The following is a 26,753-nucleotide window of genomic DNA, read 5'->3' as shown; positions in this document are numbered from 1 at the left end:
CCAGAGACAATACAGAAGGTAATGAACTTGTCTGTGTTACAATAAAATCATTATTTTATTGCATAAATTGCATAAACTTATTCACATAAGTTTCAGATCAACAAAATAACATTCTCCTTTTAATCCCCCCAACCACTTAAAATTGTATGCATCATTCTTAAATAGCTGCAAGTTGTGCAAAACCATGTAGTGGGCTGGATTGGATCACCCTTAATTGCAACTTCAAGGAAGGGGGTATCAAGGCCCAGTTGCATTTTCAAGGTCCATAACCATGTAGCATGCACTACTGCTTTTATGGAAAATGTGAGACACCTGAGGGTTATGAGAGTGGGTTTCTAGGAGGGGAAATGTATTCCCTGAGGTACCAAACCTTGGCAACCCAGGCCCTTCCAGGGACACCGGGTCTTTGCTGCTAACTCCGCATCCCACAGCCAAACTGCAGAAACACTAGGTCGCCGCTAGGGGCACCAGAGGGTGCACGTGCGTTCAACCCATGCATGGCCTTGCTCCAGGACCTGGAAGCCGTTAAGACGTCTCAGTGAGTGCTTGCAGAGGTAATGGTGGTGCCTGAGGCCTGAGGCATCATCCTTGTCACTGGCTTCACTAGGGGCCCGCCTAGGGCCTTGTGTTTTTCCCACAATTCTAGCAAGACATGGACAGGAACCGGTAAGGACTCTGGTATGGGGTATGTGGCACCTAGAATTGCCCCAAGTGTTCTCTTTGGGGAGGCAGGAGGGATTCAGTGACAAAAGCCCCCCAGCTCCTGATGGCACTCCCAGTTCTAAGCAGCCCAAAGGTTCTGTTCCCAGCCATGGCGCTCCTAAAGGACTGTCTGGAGGTCCCAAGTGGATCCCTTTCACCTTTCCACCCTTCCCCTCATTCCCACTCCCTCTGCTGCCCTGAGGGCCTGGCCTCCCCATGCCCTCCCCCCCCACTCCCCTTGGCTTCTCACCCTCACCATTCCCACCTGCTCTCCTGGGGAAGAGGCCCAACCAGGCCATTAGTTCCTCCCTTCCCATCCTGACCCCCTTCGTGGTCTGTCTTTTTTTGTTTAGAACTCAGCAAAATAAAATTCCAGTTAATTGTTGGACAACATTGTTTCACACATACATCAAATAGGCCAAAAATAATTAATAAACAAATAGCAACTTTATAGACAAAAAATAAAAAGGGAAAACTATCTTTGGCCTTTTTAACCATCTCATACAAACCAACTACTTGTACATACACAAAAACGTTACTGGAATGCTCAGAAAAAGATTTTTTTGTTGTTTTTCCCTTTTTTACAAGGTTTTTTCTCCATTAAGATGATAATGGATAATGTCACACCACAAGTATTGGAATCCTGGGCACAGAGCATTCACCAAGGGCCTTGAAGGTTGCACACAGCAGCTTGAGTGACCTAGGTAAGGTAAGGTTTGACCTATTCTTGTAGTATCAGGTGCTAAATGTAATCTATACCCAAAACTACCTCCTGCCTGAGACTCCCTGAGATATTATCTATAATCCTCCCCTCCTCCCTGTTGACTACAATCACTACCTCTGTTCATTGCATGACCCTCCACTCCCCTCCTCATGCTCTCATACCCATTGGAATGTTGAGCCCTTATAACCATCTTATTCAGCACCCCCCCCCCAAATGTGGACTATTTCCACATTGTGTTCTGAACATGCCATCATTCAGAGCAGATCCTGAATCCATTCAGAGAAGCTCCTGATTTCAGGGTAACATGACTCATCTTCCCCAATGTGTAGGTAAGAGCTATAATAAAAGCTCATGTCTCAGAATGTGTTTAGTGCTTTCTTTCATCCTTTGACTACAAAAGCCCCCTTGAACTTTGACAAGTAAAGTCAGAAGTAGGGCAAAGAATGCTCAGAAGTCTGGTTTGGTCATTGGAGATCATTAAAAATGGCTGACCCCTAACAATAGATACAAAACTGTAAGATGTAAACAAAAAATACAAACTTATTTTCCTTTTAAAGTACTTTTAAGATAAAAAGCAGGGCCTTGGCAATTTTCTTTCTTTTTTCCTCCCCTGTTGCAAATTCACACTGTGGTTTTGGCTGGGTGGTGGAGAGCACGTGTCACCTGCAGGTGGTGCTGCCTGCAGTGAGTGGTGGGTGGCCTCTCTACTTGAAGGTGACCATGTTTAGATTCTGAGACTGGAAGTGGAGTGAGAATAGATCATGGCAGCCTTTTTTATTTTTAAGTTTAATGTTTCCTTTTTTTGCTGTCTTGTCACCCTCATCAGTCTTCTGCTTCTTGGTGTCCACAACATCATCCTCATCATCTTCAGTGGTCCATTTGCCCATAGCAGCCTCAGTTTCCTCATCTTCATCTCCACCCTCTTCTTCACCATCTCCTTCTACCTCCTCTTCCTCTTCCTCCCCACCTTCTTCCTCTTCTTCATCTACCTCATTGTCAGCCCCTTGTTCCCCATTTTTTTTGTTAGCATTCCCAATAGCAGGTGCATCTCTTCCATTCTCTGCATGCTCCACAAATTCCTTCTTCTCATATAAGTCCTTGGTGGTGATTTCAGAGCTGGTATCCATAGCTGCATCTGACATGCTGGGGAATGCTGCTGATCTGATGTAATGGATTAGAAAGAAAGTGAGAGTTTGGGGCTCTGGTGATAAAGCTGCTGGCTGGAGGTGGCGGCATCGCACAGTGGAGGTGGCTGAGGGAGAGGGAAGCCACCTGGGAAACAATGCAAAGATGGGTTTTCTGAGCAGCCGGTGGGCCCTTGGTGCTCTCTTGAGGGGATTCATGCATTTAAAAATCCTAATCTTGTTTTATAACCTCACCTGCCTCCACTCTGCACCTTTCTGACCCAGACCATTTAAGGCACTTTAAAACATTTAAAAATTCATTTCTTGATCTCTTTCCCAACTGCACAGTTTCCTTTATTTTTCTTGTTTGCTTCCTGTGTGTATTGGCCCCAACTCTAGTACAGCCCCCCTTGACTCTAATGAAGCCCCTAAAACATGCAACCAGGATTTTTTTGTGCATGGTTCAAAGGTAGAGTGTTTTATTTACTGACTTAGAGTAGATTGGAAGAACAGGTTTTTGGGAAACTGAGATCAATTCTTTTTTCAGCTAAGTGTGAGATGCTTGCTACAACAACCAAATGGCAGTATCACATTGGTAGTGTGTTGTGAAATATCACTAGATAATGTGAAGTATTCCTATTCCTTCTCTCTGATTGGCTCTAGGATGTGTCCTTCTGCCTGAGATATCTCATGAGCTTTAGAAGTATCCATGCACACCTGAGATAAGGTGAAAGAGATTTTTATAGTGAGGTACAAGGTTATATCTTCCAGTCTTCAGTTTTTTCCTCTCTTATGCTTCTGTGATAGAATATTACTATTTATGCAATGTTTCCTATGGGAACCTGAATATACATGATAAATTCAGGCCACTCATTGATCCAGATATTTCCAGCCCTCTAAATTTCTTCCTTAAAGAAAAGGAAAATGACATTCTATTACCCAATCTTTTGAAAGGTAAATTTGAGTAACTAAGAGTACCAGAAAGATGAAAGCCAAGTAAAACCCTGACTTTTTTTTTTTTTTTTTTTTACCATATCTGGGGCTAACTGTGGCTGATGTATATGGTTTTTACCCTAAGATTTCCATTAATGAGTTAAAGTAGTTCATTCAAAGGAAATGTGTATTTTTTGTTTACATGGGGTTGTGACAGAAATGCCAGAGAGCCCCAAGGATTGTTGACCAGAGAGAAGATACCAACCCTGAGGGGAAGCAAGACATTTAGCCTTTCAAACTGTGGGCCAATCAATTTCAGTTGTTAAGCCAAAAAAAATGTATCCTTCTCTACCCTTTCCTTTAAGGCTTTATTTTTTGAGGTAATTGCATGCAGCTGGATGGGAGGTTATCTAAATTCATTACATGCCAGTAGATGAGATTGTATGTGAATTCTTGCCCAGCACATTTAAAGATATGGTTCAATGAGTTCCCTTTCTATTAGCTACCTATTGCTGTGTAATAAATTATCCTAAAATTTGGAAGCCTGAAATAACATTATCTCAACCAGTTTCTGAAGGTCAGGAATCTGCAACAGATTAGCTTGGGAGATTCTGGCTCAACGTGTCTCCTGAGACTGTGGACAAGAATTTGGCTAGGTTTTTACTCTCTGAGGTGTTGGCTACATTGGATGATCTGCTTTAAGCTCACTCACTTGGCCATTGGCAAGAGGCCTCATTTCCTTACCCTTTGAACCTCTCCCTGGAGATATCCCTGTCATGTTCCCCCCCAAAGAAAGTGTTCTAAGAGAGAGATCTTGCAACCAAGATGCCCAAAACCAGAGATTCTTTTCATAACCTAATTTTGGAAGTGACATAACATCATTTTTGCTATATGTGATTGGCCCCACAGACCAACCCTGGTACAGTGGAGGAGAGGTCTACACAAGGTATGAATACCAGGAAAAGGGATTCATTGGTGGTGGGGGGCATATTGGGGACTGGCTCTCACAGTCATTTATTCACCATTCTAAACTTTCTCCATAAAATCTTGGGCATTGTCCCATTACTGTTGGTGAATTATTTGGTTTCCGGCTAAGGTGAAACTCTCTGCCTCTGCACTAACTCCAAGTACTCTTGTTTGCTCAAGGATGTCATTCCAGGAAGTCTCCTCTTTGTCCAGGATTATGTGTTCTGTCTCTCTGGATCATCTCATCAGTAAACATATTGATTATCATATCACCTCTCATTAAGTGTCCCCCTTTGGATGACACATCCCTGTCCTGCTTATTTTATTTTTTCTTGTGCTTACAGAAAACTTTCTCAGTTGTCTGTATTTGTGGTCTCCAATTCTTTTCTCATTCTCCTTGAAAATCACTCTTGTCAAAGTCAACAACAAATTCCAAGTTGGTTTATCCTTTGGTCCACTTTTAGTTTTCAGAATATTTCATCTATTAGCAGCATTTGTCAGAGTTCATTTCCCCTTACTTCAAGATAATTTTTCATTTGGATCCCAGGATGCCTCCTATCTCAGTAGCTCTGAGTTCCCTCTTTTTCTTTTTAATGTAGAATGTGTTGTTTATTCATCCATGTTCTTAGGATATTATATCTCATAAATTTAAGATTTACATTAAAAATGATTGCAAAAGACTTTTTAAGTCAAAGAAATTCTCAATTTCCTACAGAAAGTCAACATAGCTTGCTACCAGAACTTGCTAGTTAAGAAAAACTTAAGATTGCCCCACATTTATCCATCTGCCAGACTATGATGGGTTGAATAGTTCTGAGTATGGTAATTTCATTAGAAGACCTAATTTGGTAGTGTGGGTGGATATTAACATGTAACTATCATATTCTTTCATATCACTTTTTAATATCTCCACTATTGAACTTTGCAACTTCTGTTGCAACCAATCCTCCAGGTGCATGTACCATGTTACATACACATATACAACTGCCTAAGTGGCCTCTCTGCTCCTACCACATTCTGAATAGCAACAGGTTTTCAGAATATCAACAGGTCCTTATCTACCCAATCTAAATTCTTCATTGCATTTCTTTAACCCCAGTTCTCCAGCTGCTTTTTCCCTTAGATACCTGATTCTTTTGATTTTTCTTTTTAATGAATATCACACTTTGAACATGTAAAAGTTGGAGAGTGGAGGACAAATTTCATAAGTCTTCTGTATCCCACAAGGAAGGGCATATCTGTATATATCATCAAAAGAAAGAAGGAAAAAAACTGAAGTAAACACCACTGGAGGCATGTTCCCTTATCATTATGATAGTCTTTCAACTCTCTCCTCTTAAACTCCGCTTCACTCTGCTACCTTCTTCTAATCATTTAACTAGTTATAATTTTTCCCTCCCTCCCTGTTTAACATCCCTTCCATGAAGCTGACATACACAAAAATCTATCTGTGCTCTTGTTTTCTAACCTTATCTAAATGTGTAAAATTCCTTCCTAATGGGATATCACAAAAGATTGGAATGGCAGATTATTTACATCCTAGATATATGGTGAGAATAAAAAATTATTGAATCATTGAATATATACTATCAAGGACATGTATATAAAAATTTTTAAAAATGGTACTCAAGCACATCTCAATTTAAACAAGTTCTTCTATCCACATAAAGTAGAACTAAAGAAAATTGAATGCAGCAAGACATTCAGAATAGATTCCTTATAAACTTCTGACATCAGTGTAGGAAGGAAAGATGCAAGAAGGAAAAAGGCAACTTATGTCACAGGACTCATAGTTCATCAAAACCTGTAGCATTTGAACAGTTGATTGTATACCATGGATGATTGTATGGTTTGTGAATATATCTCAATAAAACTGAATTTTAAAAAAACAAAACAAAAAAGGTATAACCTGCCCTAGCATATAGTAGCTTTTACAGCTTGCTCCAGAGTGATCCTAAAATTACTACTTACAGAGAACTGTACTAGAATGATTTTTATGACTTAATTGACTAAATGTCATAATTATTCTCCATTCTGGCATTCTCAGAAGAGTCTCAATTATAATATAGGCAAAAAAAGACAGCACATCTTAATGTTTCATTTCTTGATCAATTCTGAACACTCTCCTTTCCAGTTCAGTTAGCTGTCTTTCAACCGTTCTCTCAAACATTTCTTTCTGCCAAAGTTATTTCTCTTTTCCTTTCTCATCTGTTGAACTTGATCTTCTGGCATGGAGGAAAGGGATTGGGTACCAGGTTTGAGAGTCAAGTTACTCAGGTCTTTTATTAACATTTCTAAGGAGAAAGAATTAGAGGTCAGGGAGTCTTTCTGGGAATTTTCTTCAGTGGACATCAGGAAAACTCTGAGGTCAAGGTTGGATTAAGCTTCTGCGTTGGGTCCACAGAGGTCTAGTCACAGCTCTGAAGTCCTCCTGAATCTTTGGGTCAGACTGGGAAGTTGGCTCAAGGCCCTCAAATCTCTATGAGATAGTCTAGAAATTATAGTCCAGGAAGGGTCAAAAAATCTAAATCCCAAGTTTCTTCTTGAACTCCTCTTCTGTTTCCTTCTAATCTCCCTGACACTTAACTGATGGTGTTTTCCAGGGCTCTTTTTATCTCAATCTAACTCTTCCCCTAGGTGATCTCATCCAATCTTTTGGTTTAAATAATGCTATATTTATTCAAAATAAATATATTTCAAATAATATACTAAAATATATTATTTATGTAAGACTCTTAAATGTGTATATCTAGCCAAGATTTCTCTCTGATCTCTGGTCTCACAGACCTACCTGCTAAGAAGCACCTTTTATATGTCATCCTCCTTTCTTTCACATCCCAAATTCAATCCATCAATAAATTTTCTGTGTTGTACCTATAAAATTTTGACCCAGAATCTTACATCTTAGTATAACCATTTCTCTGTGCTGTTTGATAACACCATTATCTTTTTTGTATCATTCAAATATCTTTATAAATTATCTTCCTGCTTCCACCATTACTCTCTACATTATGTTGTTCACACAGTAGCCATTGTAATCCTTTTCACATGAGGGTCAGATCATATCCTTCCTCAGAGTCATCTGCCTCTAGACTCTAGAGAAGAATTGGTTCTTTACCTCTTCCAGCCTCTGGAAAACTTCCTCTCTTTTTCAAGCACATTTGGGGCCCACCTGGAAAATCGAGGGTAATACCTCATTTCAAGATCCATTATTTAATCACATCCACAAAGACCATTTTTCCAAATAGGTAATGTTTACAGGTTTCAGGGATTTGGATTCAACCTACTATATTCTCCATTCCTTCTCTTCCCCAGACCATGATAACCACTAATTCACTTTAAATCTCTATGCATATGCCTATTCTGGACATTTCCTATAGATGAAATCACACAATATGTAGTGTTTGATGACTGGATTCTTTCACTTAGCATAATGTGTTCAAGATTCATCCATGTTCTAGCACACATCTCAAACCTTTATTATGGTTGAGTAAAATTCCATTGCATGAATAATATTTCATTTTGTTTACCCATTCATCAATCAGTGGACATTGTGGTTCTTTCTACGTTTTGGCTATTATAAAGTATACTTCTGCAAATATTTGCATAGAAGTTTTTACATGGACATATTGCTGGGTCACATGGTAACTCTTTGTTCACCTTTTGATGAATGACCAAACTGTTTTGTAGAACAGCTGCATTATACATTTTCACATGCTGTCTTTGTGGCTTCCAATTTCTCCACAGTCTAGCTAACAGTTGTTATCCATCATTTTTATTACAGTCAATTTAGTGAGTGTGATGTAATATTTCATTGTGATTTTGATTTGCATTTTCCTAGTGACACTGAGCATTTTTTCATGTACCTAAGGGCACTTTGTATGTTATCTTTGGAGAACTGTTTATTCAAATCCTTTACCCACATTTTTATTGTGTTATACTTTTTATTGGGTTGTAAGAGGTCTTTATATATTCTATATAAAAGTCTCTTATCACATATGTAAATTTTGCAAATATTTCCCCATTTTTTTGGATTTTCTGTACTTTCCTGGTATCTTTTGAAGTGCAAGTTTAAAACTTTGATGAAGTTCAGTTTACCTATATTTTTCTTGTGTCATCTGTGCTTTCTGTGGAATAGCTAAGAAATCATTGTCTAACCCAAGTTCAGGAAGATTTATTCCTATGTTTTCATAGAAGAAGTTTATAGTTTTAGTCTTAAATTTACATCTGTGATCCACTTTTAAAAAAAATTTTACTTAGACTTTTTATTTTGATATCATAATGAATTCACATATAATTTTTTCTACCCATGCTCCAGAATAAGGTAGAAATTTTTGTTTTCCTCTCAAATCTTTTGGTGTTTAAGTGTTGGGTGAAGAAGGTGAGGTGCAACTGGGTCTGCCCTGGGCTAGGAGAGGGGCTGGTCCTGGGTTTGGAGAGGAACTGGCCTTGGATTTGGGGAAGGGGTCAGGGCTTGTCCTGGGATGGGGAGGAACTGGCTTAGGGTGAAGGGGAGGGTATTAGGCTGGTTTTGTGGTGGAGGAGAACAGGGCTTGGAATGTTGAGAGGGGAGTTCGTTTGGACTTGGGTGGGGGAAGGGGCCTGATACTGCCATGAATGGTGTGGGTCTGCATGGGGGCTGAGAGTTGAAGGGTGAGCTGCTCCCCTCATGACCACACACACCAAATTGCAGGGCTCTGGGATGAGGTGGGAGAAAGCAAGACCAGATACAACCCCTATATCCTACTCAATTGGTGAACCCTTTCCTCGATTAGATTCAGAGTGCAGGGCCTTGTCTTTGGGGGGGTGTTCTGAGCTTGCCTGCAATGAGTGAGGGTCAAACCCAGAGTCCCTCTCCCTTCTCCTGGGGTTCATCAACTTTGACCAGGATGGACACCACTGCTTGTTGCTCCTTACCCCATTTCTTTCCCCTTACCCCATTTTTTTGTCCTAGCAGAGGCAGACCCCTCTCCCAACAGTGATGTCATTAGATTAGCTTCTCCTCAGAACATTCTTTCCTCAGCCACCACTTGGCCTTTTGTTCTTCCAAAGCTTCCACAGAAGTCAAAACTTCCTGTCCTTACTCCACTCAGCCTCCCATAACCATAACAATTACTTCAGATGTCTCTTGTCCTATTTTTACTTCACCAACAAATCTCTTCTCACAGAGTCACATCCTGGCCAGAAAGCTGGGAACCTGTGAGGTGCCATGGGGCATGGGCTGAGGAGGACGCTGGGGCAGTGCAGCTGGAGTGGATGTTGACCTGGGAGAGGGGGCACATGGGGGCCAGAACAGGGTCTCCTCACCTGTGCCCCTTCATCATCAGGCCTTGCATCTGTATCTACTGGGGCTCCCACAGCACTGGAACCAGACCTGTTTGAACCTGCTTTGACTGGAGTTTGGCACCTGCTTCCCAGTGTGCAACCTTGGGAGGAAATTTGGGCTTCAGGACAGATAGGGAAAGCAAGATGGGTGAGGATCCTTCCCTGGTGGAGAGATGAGGCAGGAGTGGAAGGAAAGTGAGGGTGCCAGCCATGTCATTCAAGCCAGTACAGGGGTCTTCTTTGGAATCTTCTTTGGATCTTATTTTGGATCAATTTGGCTTGGGAAGTACTCAGCCTGTTTGGGCTGTGCACTGTGTTTCTGGAAAGGGATGGAAGGGAGTGTTTCTGTTACATATTCCTGTCATTTCATGTGACTCAGATCTTTCACTGCAAGGCATAGGATGGTCCTGGTGCCTCTAGGGTCACAGCAGGTCTGTCATGATCTCAGCTACTGAATAAATTAATGAAGGAATGAGTGAATACATGCATATAAAAGAGGTCATTGCATTTATCACCATTAGACCTGGGGTTCTCATATTAAAACCTCCCTTTATCTCACATTGGGATGGAGGCACTCCACTGCCTTCTCCTTCCTTGACTCATTCAACAAACATTTGTCCCTGCTTGGATGCAGATTCAGTGCTCAGGAGAAATGCATGGACTCTGACTGGTGATGTTTAGCTGAGAAAACAGAAAAAAATAAGCAAAAGAAAGCCAAGAATACCTTTGTTTTGAAGTAGCAAGTTGTGTCTAATTCACAAAGAAAGCAGGCATGGTGATCTGGAAAGTGACAAAGGCTGGAGAGCTTCAGGGGATGATGTTCCAGACATATGGGACATGCTTCTGAAGTCCTGATGTAAAGTCATTGGTCAGTTTGAGAACAGAAAGAAGTCACAGAAATGAGATTGGAGAGGGTGGAGATGAGAGGGGCAGGGAAGGATGCAGACAGATCATGGAGAAGAGATAGAAGGGCTTGGTGTCTATCTAAATGAAAAGAAGATCCAGTGATCTTCTTAAATCCTGATTCATGTTTCCTAACTCATTGTGATGTTGGAAGGGAGACCCTGTGGAGGAAGGGAGGACCCTGAGCAAGCATGACTGTTGTGCAGGCTTGGAAAAATCATGGTTGAGGAAAGCCACAGAGGTGGACAGATGGTGGAGTTGTCATGGCCTTGTCAGGTTGCTGGAGGTTCAAATATATTGTTCACAAACTCTCTTAGTGTCTGTCTGAAAGTATTTTTACCTCTCATTCATTTGTGAAGGACAGTTTTGCTAGATATATAATTCATGGTTTGCAGTTTTCCTCTTTCAGTATCTTAAATATATCTTACCACTGCCTTCTCACCCACATGGTTTCTGTGGAGAAATATGTACAAAGTCTTACCAAGCTTCCACTGTATTTGATGGATCACTATTCTCTTGCTGCTTTCAGATGCTCTCTTTTTCTTTGAAACTGGAAATCTGATCAGTAAGTGTCTTGGAGTAGGTCCATTGGAATCTATTCTGTTTGGGGTATGCTGTACTTCTTGAATCTATAATTTTATGTCTTTCAAAAGAGTTGGGAAATTTTCAGTGATTACTTTTTCTATTATCGTATCTGCCCCTTTTCCCTTCTCTTCTCTGTCTGGAACACAAAAAAAACATGTATATTCACACATTTCATGTCAGTCAGCTCCAAAAGACCCTGCTTGTACTTTAACATTCTCTTCCCTGTCTGTTCTTCTGTGTGTATGAATTCAAATGTTTTGTCTTCCCACTCATTGATCCATTCTTCTGCTTGTTCATATCCACTCTTTTATCCTTCCATTGTGTTTTTCATCTCTTCTATTGTGCCTTTCATTCCAATAAGTTTTGGCTTTCTTTTTCAAGCTTATGAATTCTTTGTGATCATCCAGTGCCTCCTTTGTATCATTCATCTCTTTTGTCATACCTTCCCTCAGTTCATTGATTTGATTTTCTAATTGATTTAGGAGATTTGTTTGAACATCATTAATTAATGGTCTGAAATCTTGTATCTCAGTTGAGTTATTAGTTTGTTCCTTTGGCTTGTCCATATTTTCATGTTTGGTATGGTTCATTATCTTAAGCTGTTTAAGCATCTGACTTTCTTGATTTCTGGAGCTCATTTTCAATTTTACCTGGGGTTTTCTTGTTGGTTAGATTTGTTCTCTATTCTTTCATGCGATGTTCATTTCAACTTATTCTAGACCTCTAACTTAGCTTCTATTTAGTTGATTGAATCTTTCACCTCTTTTTTTTTTTGTTTGTTTGTTTCTTGTTGTGTCTCTATGTAACTTTTGTGAGAGGGTCTCCTCAGATATGGCTGACTCCAAACAGGATTTCCCACTCCACAGAGGCCCAGGTCTCAAGAGGAGGACATGGAGATTCCTTGAGAATGAGACCCTCCTGCGAGGTCTCTAGATTGTATTTTTCCTATTCCTATCTAGCAGGTTGTGTTTGTCAACCTGCAGCTCCCCACCAGTGTAAAGATAAGCAGTGCCTTTAGTTCTCTGCAGACTCTGTCCCTGTTGAGGGGTGGCTGACTGAAGCTGGTTTCTGTTTTCCAGCATCTGAGGTCCCAGTTCTTTGAAGGAGGGCTGCTACTTGAATTTAATCATGCCCCCCTTTTCTTAGAGAAGTTATGCCCTTTAGGGAGTTGTCTCCCCCAATGGATTCATTGCTTCTTCTGTCAGACCTATCTCCACTTTGCTCTGGCCTGAGTCCAGAGGCCAGTTACAAATATCTGAGGCTTTCTGTAAAGAGAATAGAAATAAATAGAACAGTTATTTAAAAAGAAAAAAGAAAAGAAACCCACTTTTATGGCCTTTCCCCAGTTCCCAAGTTTGTCAGTCTCAGTATAAAAAGTATAAAAGATATGTGCCTTAGGCTATTATCTCTTTCCCCAGGATAATTACTCTCCAACAGCTTTAATTCTTCACTTGCTGGGGGGGGGGGGCTGTTGATGTATGAAAAGATAAGGAGTCAGAGAGTAAGAAAAGACAAGGGAAAAAGGTAAAAAAAAAAAAAAAAAGCCTTTTTGAAGCCACAGAATGAGAGACAAATTGGGTGCCTGTGTCTATGTGCCCCCCTTTCCAGAGCCCAGATCTCCAGTACACCAAAGACCCCCAAATCCAAAAGTTTATTAATTAATTTGTTAAATAATTCTGCAATTAAGGCTGGGTTGAGCCCTTCTTGCTTCCAGCACAGATTGTTTCTTTTTCCTTTGAGGAGCCAGTTCCAAGACAGTCTACTGTGTCTGTTGGGGAGAGGTAAAAACACCCTGGCCAGGGAACTTAGAGGTTTCACTTGGATCTCAGCCAATCCACCCATTCTAGACTATGATATGTGACTGGTCACTGAAGACCCTGAAAATGCTGATTCATACAGTTCCAGGCTATTTACAAGCTGCCCTAGAAGAGTGACTAAATTCCACATCTCATCACTCTGCATATTGCCACACCCCACCTTGTCCAAGATCTTATAGGGAAAACTATCAGTCTTTAAAAACTGATCATGAAGTTTTCATTGTTTTTCATAAATACCCTTTATCATGATGAGGGATTTTCCTTCTTTTCTGATTTTTCTAAGGTTTTTCATGAGGAAAGGATGTTGGAGTTTTGGTAATTCCTTTTCTGCATAAATTTGATGATCATGTTTTCTCTACCTTTATTGATGTGGTGTTCTACATTAATTAATTTTCTTATGTTGTTCCACCCTTGCATACCTGGGATTAAAAGCACTGGGTCATGGAGTATAATTCTTTTATTCACTATTGGGTTCATTTTGAAGTATTTTTTTTTGAGGGCTTTTTCCCCTACATTCATGACAGTATTTGGTCCATAATTTTCTTTTCCTGTAGTAACTTTTCTGGCTTTGGTATTTGGTCAATGACCTCATAGAATGAGTGAGTTAATGTTCCCTTCTCACCTTTACTTCAACTTTGCTGTATATCTTAGATGAGTTCTAAAATAAAGCATAGTTTTCAAATTCCACTAGGCTATTTTGATTATGTAGACTATTCATATTTCATATAATTACAGTTAAACTTTCATTTTAATCTGCCTTTGCTCCATGTACTTTTTATTTGGCTCCAAGTGCAATGCTGTGGTTTTCCTCCAGAATGCCTTTGTTAGGAACATTATTTGTTTGTACAAGAATGTTCATACCAGCTTTATTCTTTTTGTAACAGTTTCATTGAGATATATTTAAATACCATAAATCTATCCAATGTGTACAGTGGGGTTTCCTATATTCACAGAATTGTGCATTTTCACCACAGTCAACATTTGAACTTCTCCATTACTCCAGAAAGAAAAGTCCCATACCCCTTACAGTCACCTCTCAATCCCCCTAATCTTCCCCATCCCTTCCTAAGCACTAAACTCTTTCTGTCTCTAGAGCTTTAATAAATATTTCCTGTTTACATAAATGGAGTCATAAAATATTTAGTACTTTGATTTCTTTCACTTAACATGTCTTCCAATTATTATTTTTTAATTAAGAAGTAGTTTTGCAGGAAAGTTGTAAAATGTACAGTGTTCATATATAATCCCTTACTGTTGACACTCGCATTAATGTGGAACCTTTCTTACAATTGAAAGAATATTATAACAGTACTATCATATATGGTCCATAATTTACATTAGGTGTATTTTTCCCATTTACCACCCCATTTTAACACCTTGTATTAGTGTCATACATTTAGTATAATTCAGGGAAGAATATTTTTGTGCTTGTATATTAACCCCAGTCCATTGTACACAACAGGATTCAGTTTATAATGTAGTCCCATGTTTTATTATTCTGGCTTTCATCCCAGTAACATATAATACAAAATATCCCCTTTCAACCAAATTCCCATACATAATCCAGCACCATTAATTACACTCACAATAATGTTCATCTATATCTACCATCCATATCCTAACCCTAAAAATCAACTATACAGAAATTCTGTACAAATTAAGCATTGGATCCCCATTCTCTACAGCAAACTACTCCTGATAAACTATATGCTAAATTCCAACTCTATGAATATGCTTTTTTATAATTTGTTCATAGAAGTGAGATCATAGAGTATTTGCCTTAGTGCCTAGCTTGTTTCACTTAACATAACATCCTCAGTTTCATTCATGTTATCACATGTATCTGGGCTTCATATCTTTTTTTACTGAATGATAGTGTATTCTATGTACATACAACATTCTTTTTATCCATTCATCAGTTGATGGAAACTTGGGTTGCTTCCATCTTTAGTGAATTGTGAATGATGCCACTATAAACATGTGTGTGCAAATATCTGTAGCTGCTTTCAATTTTTCTGAGTATATATCCACTAGCTGGATTCCTGGGTCATATGGTACTTCTATACTTAGTATTCTGAGGAAATCTGAAGATATTTTCCACGGTGGCTGCAACAGTTTATATTGCCACCAGCAACTGATGAGTGTCCCCATTTCTCAAAATCCTTTCCAACACTGGTAATATGCTGTTCTATAAAATACTAGCCTCTTTGCTGGGTGTGAACTGTTATATCATTTTGGTTTTGATTTCATTTTGGTTTTGGTTTTGATTTACATTTACCTAATTGCTAGTAATGTTGAGCATCTTTTCATGTGCTTTTTTAGTCATTTGTATATCCTGTTGGAAAAGTGTCTATTCAAGCCTTTGGTCTACTTTACATTGGGTTGTTTGTCTTGCTATTGTTCATTATAGGATTACCATATCCTATATTTAATGACTCTTAAATATATGATTTTGACCCAGTTTGTGATGATTTTTGTGTATGATATGATATAAAGGTCCTCTTTCGTTCTCTATGTCATTTATTTCTGCTTTAATCCTTGTTATTTCTTTTCTTGTACTTGGTTTAGGATTGGTTTGCTGTTCATTTTCTAGCTTCTTCAGTTGATGCATTAGTTCTTTGATTTTGGCTCTTTCTTCCTTTTTAATATATGCGTTTAGTGCTATAAATTTCCCCCTTAGCACTGCTTTTGCTGCATCCCATAGGTTTTGGTATGTTGTGTTCTCATTTTCATTCGTCTCTATATATTTAGCAATTTCTCTTGCTATTTCTTCTTTAACCCACTGATTGTTTAGGAGTGTGTTGTTTAACCTCCAGGTATTTGTGAATTTTCTAAGTCTCTGATGGTTATTGACTTCTAATTGTATTCCATTGTGGTCAGAGAATGTGCTTTGAATAATTTCAATCTTTTTAAATTTATTGAGGCTTGTTTTATGTCCCAGCATATGATCTATTCTGGAGAAAGTTCCGTGAGCACTAGAAAAGTATGTGTATCCTGGTGATTTGGGATGTAATGTCCTGTAGATGTCTGTTAAATCTAATTCATTTATCAGATTGTTTAGGTTTTCAATTTCCTTATTGGTCTTCTGTCTGGTTGATCTATCTATAGGAGAGAGTGATGTGTTGAAGTCTCCCACAATTATTGTGGAAACATCAATTGCTTCCTTTAGTTTTGCCAATGTTTCTCTCATGTATTTTGTGGCACCTTGATTGGGTGCATAGACATTTACGATTGTTATTTCTTCTTGCTGAATTGCCCCTTTTATTAGTATGTAGTGGCCTTCTTTGTCTCTCAAAACATCCCTGCATTTGAAGTCTATTTTATCTGAGATTAATATTGCTACACCTGCTTTCTTTTGGCTGTGGCTTGCATGAAATATTTTTTTCCATCCTTTCACTTTCAGTTTCTTTGTGTCCCTGTGTCTAAGATGAGTCTCTTGTATGCAACATATTGATGGTTCATTTTTTTTGATCCATTCTGCGAATCTATATCTTTTAATTGGGGAGTTTAATCCATTTACATTCAACGTTAAAACCGTGAAGGCATTTCTTGAATCGGCCATCTTATCCTTTGGATTATGTTTGCCATATTTTTCCCTCTCTCTATTAATATCCTTTATTGTACCCATACCGAATCTCTTTAGTACTGAACCTTTCTCCAAGTCTCTCTGTCCTGTCTTTGTTTCTCTGTCTGTAGGGCTCCCTTTAGTATCTCCAGTAGGGCAGGTCTCTTGTTAGCAAATTCTCTCAGCATTTGTTTGTCTGTGAAAAATTTAAGCTCTCCCTCAAATTTGAAGGAGAGCTTTGCTGGATAAAGTATTCTTGGCTGGAAATTCGTCTCACTCAGAATTTTAAATATATCGTGCCACTGCCTTCTCGCCTCCATGGTGGCTGCTGAGTAGTCACTACTTAGTCTTATGCTGTTTCCTTTGTATGTGGTGAATTGCTTTTCTCTTGCTGCTTTCAGAACTTGCTCCTTCTCTTCTATGTTTGACAGTGTGATCAGTATATGTCTCGGAGTGGGTTTTTTTGGATTTATTCTATTTGGAGTTCGCTGAGCATTTATGATTTGTGTATTTATGTTGTTTAGAAGATTTGGGAAGTTTTCCCCAACAATTTCTTTGAATACTCTTCCTAGACCTTTACCCTTTTCTTCCCCTTCTGGGACACCAATGAGTCTTATATTCGGACGTTTCATATTATCTATCATATCCCTAAGGTCCATTTCGATTTTTTCAATTTTTTTCCCCATTCTTTCTTTTATGCTTTCATTTTCCATTCTGTCATCTTCCAGGTCACTGATTCGTTGTTCAACTTCCTCTAGTCTTGTACTATGAGTGTCCAGAATCTTTTTAATTTGGTCAACAGTTTCTTTAATTTCCATAAGATCATCCATTTTTTTATTTAGTCTTGCAATGTCTTCTTTATGCTCTTCTAGGGTCTTCTTGATTTCCTTCATATCCCGTACTAGGGTCTCATTGTTCATCTTTAGTTCTTTGAGTAGCTGCTCTAGGTGTGTCTCTTCTGGTCTTTTGATTTGGGTGCTTGGGCTTGGGTTATCCATATCGTCTGGTTTTTTCATATGCTTTATAATTTTCTGTTGTTTTTGGCCTCGTGGCATTTGCTGAACTTGATAGGGTTCTTTTAGGGTTTGTAGACTAGTTGAAGTCCTTATCTCTAATTTATCAGATCTACAGCTTCGTGGAGTAGACTTTCTCTAACTAACCAGCAGGTGGCATCCACGAGCCACCTGTTCTCCACAAGCCAGATCTCCCCTGCTTAGCCTTTTTGGTGAGTGGGGGAGTGAGTCTTGTGGGGCCCAATTGGTGTACCAAGCTTGCGTGTGTAGTTGGTGTTGCCTGCCCTGTATGTGGGGCGTGTTTCTGGGCAGTCGGGGAGGGGGGGTGGCCCTAACAATCAAATCTCCCTGATGATCCTAGAGTTTTAAAGCTGCTGCAATAGTCTAATCCTTCAGTTCAGTCCTGCCACAGTTTGTCTCTGCCACTGACCCACAAGTCTTTGGTATTGGCGTATGGCTCCTGAGACTTGCAAGTGGGCCCCTCTTCCAGGCTGTGCACCCCGGGTCCTCTGTTGAGGGATGACTGTGCTATGTCACAGGTGAGTGCCGTCCCCCCAGGGCAGTTCTGGGCTGCTGGGCTGTGTTGGGAGGCTCCCAGTCTGCTCAAATGATGGCTGAATGGGGCTCTGTTAATTCACACTGCTCCCCCTTCCCAGCTCTGGGACATTCAGCTGAGGTTGCAGGGAAGGCTAATGTCCACGCCCAGTTTTGTGGTGTGTGCCTGTTATTTGAGGCACTTCCGTCACACTGGGTTGTCTGGGGCAGCTCTGGGCTATGGGGCTGGTGATGGGCAGGAGTGTTTCCTGTCCACCAGGATGGTGACTGTGAGCGGACACCCCCCTTTTCTTGGGAAGTTGTGTTGTTTAGTGAATTTTCTCAGCCACTGGATTATTGCCTTTTGTCTCAGAGCTCTCTTAGTTCTGCTCTTGACTTGACGTGCCCAAATTTCAATTCTTTGAAGCTTTCTGTATTGAGCTTCTTAGAGTAATTGTTTTAGAAAAAGCAAAAAGGATTTAAAAAAAAAAAAAAAAAACAAAAAACGGCCCTCCTCAGAGATCTAATGGGTTATTGAAATGCTAATAGACAAAGCAACCAGGGCCATTAAGGAAAGGTGCACAGGGCAGAGAGATCAGCCTTGCTTCGGGATTTGCATATGCGCCTCAAGGCCTGATCTCCGCCCTTCCCCTTTCCGTGTTCACCAGAACTCCAAAAATCCTCTGCTTTTATTTTGGAGTTTTTCGTGTTGTTTTTTTTCTATGCCTGTCTCCTCTCTGCTGGGCTGGCTGCTCTCAGAGTCTCTGGTGTCTGGTCTCAGTCTATCTATGGTTGGAGTTTGAATCAGTAGAATGAGTTTCCGATAAGAGCAGCCACTGCAATTCTCCCTTCTCCTTCCTGGAGCTGACAGCCCCTCCTCCCCCGGGACTGAGCCTGGCAGGGAGGGGCGCGGGTCCCCTGGCCGCAAAAACTTACAGATTTCGCTGATCTCAGCAGTTCCACGTTTTCATGGGTGTTGTATGAAGTATGCCCAAAGACAGATTGCTCTGTGGTGTCCAGTCCACACAGTTCCTGGCTTTTTAACTACTTTCCTGGAGGAGTAACTAAAACATACAGCTCACCAGTCTGCCATCTTGCCCCGCCTCTCTGTGGGAAGATTTTTGATGACTGATTGGATCTCCTTGCTTGTGATGGGTTGGTTGAGGTCTTCTTTTTCTTCTCTGGTCAGTCTAGGTTGTTCATATGTTTCCAGGAAATTGTCCATTTCTTCTACATTATCCAGTTTGTTGCCATACAGTTGTTCATAATATCCTCTTATAATTTTTTTAATTTCTTCAGGATCTGCAGTTATGTCACCTATTTCATTCATTATTTTGTTTATATGGGTCTTCTCTCTTTTTGATTTTGTCAGTCTAGCTAGGGGCTTGTCAATCTTGTGGATCTTCTCAAAGAACCAACTTTTGGTGATATTTATCCTCTCTATTGTTTTTTTGTTCTCTATGTCATTTATTTCTGCTTTAATCCTTGTTATTTCTTTTCTTCTACTTGGTTTAGGATTGGTTTGCTGTTCATTTTCTAGCTTCTTCAGTTGATCCATTAGTTCTTTGATTTTGGCTCTTTCTTCCTTTTTAATATATGCGTTTAGTGCTATAAATTTCCCCCTTAGCACTGCTTTTGCTGCATCCCATAGGTTTTGGTATGTTGTGTTCTCATTTTCATTCGTCTCTATATATTTAGCAATTTCTCTTGCTATTTCTTCTTTAACCCACTGATTGTTTAGGAGTGTGTTGTTTAACCTCCAGGTATTTGTGAATTTTCTAAGTCTCTGATGGTTATTGACTTCTAATTGTATTCCATTGTGGTCAGAGAATGTGCTTTGAATAATTTCAATCTTTTTAAATTTATTGAGGCTTGTTTTATGTCCCAGCATATGATCTATTCTGGAGAAAGTTCCGTGAGCACTAGAAAAGTATGTGTATCCTGGTGATTTGGGATGTAATGTCCTGTAGATGTCTGTTAAATCTAATTCATTTATCAGATTGTTTAGGTTTTCAGTTTCCTTATTGGTCTTCTGTCTGGTTGATCTATCTACAGGAGAGAGTGATGTGTAGAAGTCTCCCAGAATTATTGTGGAAACATCAATTGCTTGCTTTAGTTTTGCCAGTGTTTCTCTCATGTATTTTGTGGCACCTTGATTGGGTGAATAGACATTTACGATTGTTATTTCTTCTTGCTGAATTGCCCCTTTTATTAGTATGTAGTGGCCTTCTTTGTCTCTCAAAACATCCCTGCATTTGAAGTCTATTTTATCTGAGATTAATATTGCTACACCTGCTTTCTTTTGGCTGTGGCTTGCATGAAATATTTTTTTCCATCCTTTCACTTTCAGTTTCTTTGTGTCCCTGTGTCTAAGATGAGTCTCTTGTATGCAACATATTGATGGTTCATTTTTTTTGATCCATTCTGCGAATCTATATCTTTTAATTGGGGAGTTTAATCCATTTACATTCAACGTTAAAACCGTGAAGGCATTTCTTGATTCGGCCATCTTATCCTTTGGTTTATGTTTGCCATATTTTTCCCTCTCTCTATTAATATCCTTTATTGTACCCATACCGAATCTCTTTAGTACTGAACCTTTCTCCAAGTCTCTCTGTCCTGTCTTTGTTTCTCTGTATGTAGGGCTCCCTTTAGTATCTCCAGTAGGGCAGGTCTCTTGTTAGCAAATTCTCTCAGCATTTGTTTGTCTGTGAAAAATTTAAGCTCTCCCTCAAATTTGAAGGAGAGCTTTGCTGGATAAAGTATTCTTGGCTGGAAATTTTTCTCACTCAGAATTTTAAATATATCGTGCCACTGCCTTCTTGCCTCCATGGTGGCTGCTGAGTAGTCACTACTTAGTCTTATGCTGTTTCCTTTGTATGTGGTGAATTGCTTTTCTCTTGCTGCTTTCAGAACTTGCTCCTTCTCTTCTGTGTTTGACAGTGTGATCAGTATATGTCTCGGAGTGGGTTTATTTGGATTTATTCTATTTGGAGTTCGCTGAGCATTTATGATTTGTGTATTTATGTTGTTTAGAAGATTTGGGAAGTTTTCCGCAACAATTTCTTTGAATACTCTTCCTAGACCTTTACCCTTTTCTTCCCCTTCTGGGACACCAATGAGTCTTATGTTCGGACATTTCATATTATCTATCATATCCCTGAGGTCCATTTCGATTTTTTCAATTTTTTTCCCCATTCTTTCTTTTATGCTTTCATTTTCCATTCTGTCATCTTCCAGGTCACTGATTCGTTGTTCAACTTCCTCTAGTCTTGTACTATGAGTGTCCAGAATCTTTTTAATTTGGTCAACAGTTTCTTTAATTTCCATAAGATCATCCATTTTTTTATTTAGTCTTGCAATGTCTTCTTTATGCTCTTCTAGAGTCTTCTTGATTTCCTTCATATCCCGTACTATGGTCTCATTGTTCATCTTTAGTTCTTTGAGTAGCTTCTCTAGGTGCTGTGTCTCTTCTGGTCTTTTGATTTGGGTGCTTGGGCTTGGGTTATCCATATCGTCTGGTTTTTTCATATGCTTTATAATTTTCTGTTGTTTTTGGCCTCGTGGCATTTGCTGAACTTGATAGGGTTCTTTTAGGGTTTGTAGACCAGTTGAAGTCCTTATCTCTAATTTATCAGATCTACAACTTCGTGGAGTACACTTTCTCTATCTAACCAGCAGGTGGCGTCCACGAGCCACCTGTTCTCCACAAGCCAGATCTCCCCTGCTTAGCCTTTTTGGTGAGTGGGGGAGTGAGTCTTGTGGGGCCCAATTGGTGTACCAAGCTTGCGTGTGTAGTTGGTGTTGCCTGCCCTGTATGTGGGGTGTGTTTTTGGGCAGTCGGGGAGGGGGGGTGGCCCTAACAATCAAATCTCCCTGGTGATCCTAGAGTTTTAAAGCTGCTGCAATAGTCTAATCCTTCAGTTCAGTCCTGCCACAGTTTGTCTCTGCCACTGACCCACAAGTCCTTGGTATTGGCGTATGGCTCCTGAGACTTGCAAGTGGGCCCCTCTTCCAGGCTGTGCACCCCGGGTCCTCTGTTGAGGGATGACTGTGCTATGTCACAGGTGAGTGCCTTCCCCCCAGGGCAGTTCTGGGCTGCTGGGCTGTGTACGGAGGCTCCCAGTCTGCTCAAATGATGGCTGAATGGGGCTTTGTTAATTCACACTGTTCCACCTTCCCAGCTCTGGGACAATCAGCTGAGGTTGCAGGGAAGGCTAATGTCCACGCCCAGTTTTGTGGTGTGTGCCTGTTATTTGAAGCACTTCCGTCACACTGGGTTGTCTGGGGCAGCTCTGGGCTATGGGGCTGGCGATGGGCAGGAGTGTTTCCTATCCACCAGGATGGTGGCTGTGAGCAGACACCCCCCTTTTCTTGGGAAGTTGTGGTGTTTAGTGAATTTTCTCAGCCACTGGATTATTGCCTTTTGTCTCAGAGCTCTCTTAGTTCTGCTCTTGACTTGAGGTGCCCAAATTGCAATTCTTTGAAGCTTTCTGTATTGGGCTTCTTAAAATAATTGTTTTAGAAAAGGAAAAAAGGATTAAAAAAAAAAAAAAAAAACGGGCCCTCCTCAGAGATCTAATGGGTTATTGAAATGCTAATAGACAAAGCAACCAGGGCCATTAAGGAAAGGTCCACAGGGCAGAGAGATCAGCTTTTCTTCGGGATTTGCATATGCGCCTCAAGGCCTGAGCTCCGCCCTTCCCCTTTCTGTGTTCAACAGAACTCCAAAAATCCTCTGCTTTTATTTTGGAGTTTTTCGTGTTGTTTTTTTTTTTTTTTTTTCTATGCCTGTCTCCTCTCTGCTGGGCTGGCAGCTCTCAGATTCTCTGGTGTCTGGTCTCAGTCTATGTATGGTTGGAGTCTGGATCAGTAGAATGAGTTTCCGAGAAGGGCTACCACTGCAGTTCTCCCTTCTCCTTCCTGGAGCTGGCAGCCCCTCCTCCCACGGGACTGAGCCTGGCAGTGAGGGGCGCGGGTCCGCTGGCCGCAAAAACTTACAGATTTCGCTGATCTCAGCAGTTCGACATTTTCATGAGTGTTGTATGAAGTATGCCCAAAGACAGATTGCTCTGTGGTGTCCAGTCCACGCAGTTCCTGGCTTTTTACCTACTTTCCTGGAGGAGTAACTAAAACTCACAGCTCACCAGTCTGCCATCTTGCCCCGCCCTCCTTTTACTTATTTTTAAATTCTGCTGTTTTTCTTTTTATTGAGTTGTAGAATTTCATTATATATTCTAGGTTTTAAGCCTTTATCAGATATGTGGTTTCCAAATATTTTCTCCCATTGAGTAGGCTGTCTTTTCACCTTCATGATAAAGTCTTTGGATACACAAGTTTTTAATTTTGCTAAGGTCCTATGCATCTATTTTTTTCTTTTGTTGCTTGTGCTTCAGGTGTAAAGTCTAAGAAACTATTGTCTAACACAAGATCCTGAAGACCTTCCATATATTTTCTTCTAGGAATTTGGTAGTCCTGGATCTTATATATAGGTGTTTGATGCATTTGGAGTTAAATTTTGTATATGTTGTACAATAGGGATACTCTTTCATATTTTTGCATATGGATATCCAGCTCTCCTAGGACCGTTTATTGAAGGGACTATTGTTTCCCAATTGAATGGACTTAGAAGCCCTGTCAGAAATCAATTGGGTATAGATGTGAGGGTCTATTTCTGAACTCTCAATTCAATTCCATTGGTCTATATGTCTGTCCTTGTGCCAGTACCATGCTGTTGTGATCACTTTATCTCTATAATAAGCTTAATAGTCAGGATGTGTAATTCCTCCAACTTTGTTCTTCACTTTCAAGATGGTTTTGGCTATTTGGGGCCCCGTACCTTCTAAATTAATTTGATAAGTAGCTTTTCCATTTCTGTTAGTAGGTTGTTGGAATTTTTTTTTTTTAACTTTTTTTTTTATTTATTAAATTCAGTTTTATTGAAATACATTCACACACCATACAATCATCCATGATATACAATCCACTGTCCACAGTATGATAACAGTTATGCGTTCGTCACCACCATCTATCTCTGAACATTTTCCTTACCTCAGAAAGAACCAGAACAAGAATAAAAAATAAAAGTGAAAAAAAACACCCAAATCATCCCCCCATCCCACCCCATTTGTCCTTTAGTTTTTATCCCCATTCCTCCACTCATCCATACACTAGATAAAGGGGGTGTGATCCACAAGGTCTTCACAATCACACTGTCACCCCTTGTAATCTACATTATTGTATAATTGTCTTCAGGAGTCCAGACTGCTGGGTTGGAGTTTGGTAGTTTCAGCTATTTACTTAAAGCTATTCCAATACATTAAAGCCTAAGAGATGTTATCTATATAGCGCATAAGAATGTCCACCAGAGTGACCTCTCGACTCCATTTGGAATCTCTCAGCCACTGAAACCATTTCGTCTCATTTTGCATCCCCCTTTTGGTCAAGAAGATACTCTCAGTACCACAATGCCAGGTCCACATTCATTCCCGGAAGTCATACTCTGCGTTGCCAGGGAGATTTACACTCCTGGGAGTTGGGTCGCACATAGCGGGGAGGGCAGCGAGTTCACCTGTCGAGATGGCTCAATTAGAGAGAGAGAGGGCCACATCTGAGCAACAAAGAGGTACTCAGGGGGAGACTCTTAGGCACCATTACATACAACTTTAGACTCTCCTTTGTGGTAGTGAGCTTCATAAGGGCAAGTCCCATGCTCGAGGGCTCAGCACATCAAACCGCCAGTCCCAATGTTTGTGACAACATACGGTAGGGGATCAGCATCTCAAAGTTTAGAGATAGGCCTTACAATTCAGGGATAGAGTTAACTGCTGTAAGAGCTTACAATCTAGGGACTATTACAATTATTGTGTCCACGTTAGGCTATGTTCTAAGATTCAATTCTGAGTTTATACATTGTAGTTAGTTCATATTGGTGAGGCATCATCCCTCTCACCATGTTTTCTCCAACACTTTTACTCCTATATATATATTTTCCTACGATTTTATAGTTATATTCACATACCATACATTTATCCACAGTGTACAATCAGTTGTTCATGGTATCATCATAAAGTTATACATTTATCACCACAATCAGCATTTGAACATACTGATTACTACAAGAAAAATTGTTTTTTTTGTTTTTTTGTTTTAACAATAAGAAAAAATGATAAAAAGAAAAATAACATGTCATACAATACAATATACTACTAAGGACAGCAAATAACACCACTACCAAGAATCCCATATTACTCCCCTATATCCCCTACTCATATACATTTAGCTTTGGCGTATTGCCTTTGTTACATTTCATGGAGGTATATTATAATGTTACTGTTGACCATAAACTCCAGTTTGCTTTGATTATGTTTTTTCCTGTATACCATCCTTTTTTCAAATTTCTACATGGTTGACATTCATTTGCTTTCCCACATGCAAAAACATTTTTATATTTGTATATTTAGTAACAGTCATTGGCCACTCCAGTTTTTGCCACGTTATACAGTCCCAGTCTTTATCATCTATCTTTAACTCTGGTGTCATACATTCTCCTATCCCACCTTTTTCAGCTTTACTCACAGACATCTTTGTTCAGTGTACTTACAATACCGTGCTACCATCACACAGTATTATGCTATCTATTTCTGGATCTATGCAATCAATCCTAAACATTCTGTACTCCTTCAGCATCAGATGGCTGATCTCTGCCCTCTTTCTATCTCTTGGTCGCCTGTGTTGTCAGCTTTTAACTCCCAAAGTTTATTCATTAATGTCTGTTGATATTAGTGAGACCATACAGAATCTGTCCTTTTGTTTCTGGCTAACTTCACTCAACATAATGTCCTCAAGGTTCATCCACATTATTACATGATCCATGTCTTTGTTCTGTCTTACAGCTGCATAATATTCCATCATGTGTATATACCACAGTTTGTTTATCCACTCGTCCTTTGATGGGCATTTGGGCTGTTTCCATCTCTTGGCAATTGTGAATAATGCTGCAATAAACATTGGTTTACAAATGTCTGTTTGTGTCTTAAGTTTCAGTTCCTCTGAGTATATACCCAGCAATGGAATAGCTGGGTCATATTGCAAATCTATATTTAGCTTCCTGAGGAACCTCCATACTGTCTTCCAGAGTGGCTGTACCAATCTACATTCCCACCAACAATGAATAAGTGTGCCTCTTTCTCCACATCCTCTCCAGCACTTGTCATTTTCTGTTTTTTGGATAATGGCCATTCTGGTAGGTGTGAGATGATATCTCATTGTGGTTTTGATTTGCATTTCCTTAATAGCCAGTGAAGTTGAGCATTTTTTCATATGCTTTTGAGCCATTTGTATTTCCTCTTCAGAAAAATGTCTGTTCTTGTCTTTTGCGCATTTTTTAATTGGATTGTTTGTCTTTCTGGTATTGAGATGCAGGATTCCTTTATATATTCGGGATATTAAACCCTTATCTGATATGTGGTTTCCAAATATCATCTCCCATTGTGTAGGTTGCCTTTTTACTTTTGTGACAAAGTCCTTTGATGTACAAAAGTGTTTAATTTTGAGGAGATC

The 26,753-nt window shown here is 39.8% G+C and overlaps 1 protein-coding gene across 1 annotated transcript; it reads right to left on the bottom strand.

Moving 5' to 3' along the window:
- Positions 1 to 458: 458 nt before the first annotated feature.
- LOC119532647 (prothymosin alpha-like) lies at positions 459 to 2,568 on the bottom strand. The gene is made up of 2 exons (XM_037835050.1): positions 2,135 to 2,568; positions 459 to 642 (listed from the first exon to the last, which is right to left on the bottom strand). The coding sequence occupies exons 1-2, from the start codon at positions 2,566 to 2,568 to the stop codon at positions 459 to 461; spliced, it is 618 nt and encodes a 205-aa protein (XP_037690978.1).
- Between the last annotated feature and the right edge of the window lie 24,185 nt (positions 2,569 to 26,753).

Source organism: Choloepus didactylus, chromosome 4 (genome assembly GCF_015220235.1).
Source record: "Choloepus didactylus isolate mChoDid1 chromosome 4, mChoDid1.pri, whole genome shotgun sequence".
In the NCBI taxonomy this organism is placed as follows: Eukaryota; Metazoa; Chordata; class Mammalia; order Pilosa; family Megalonychidae; genus Choloepus; species Choloepus didactylus.
The sequence above is the reverse complement of the archived record's forward strand: the minus strand, read 5'-3'. Positions and strand labels throughout refer to the sequence as shown.

Bases quoted from the DNA above. Each gene is read 5' to 3' on its own strand.
- LOC119532647 (XM_037835050.1), bottom strand. From the start codon at position 2,568: ATGTCAGATGCAGCTATGGATACCAGCTCTGAAATCACCACCAAGGAC. The intron at 643-2,134 runs GTAGAGAGGCCA...ATGTCTTGCTAG, and splicing joins CTAAACATGGTCACCTTCAA to AATTGTGGGAAAAACACAAG.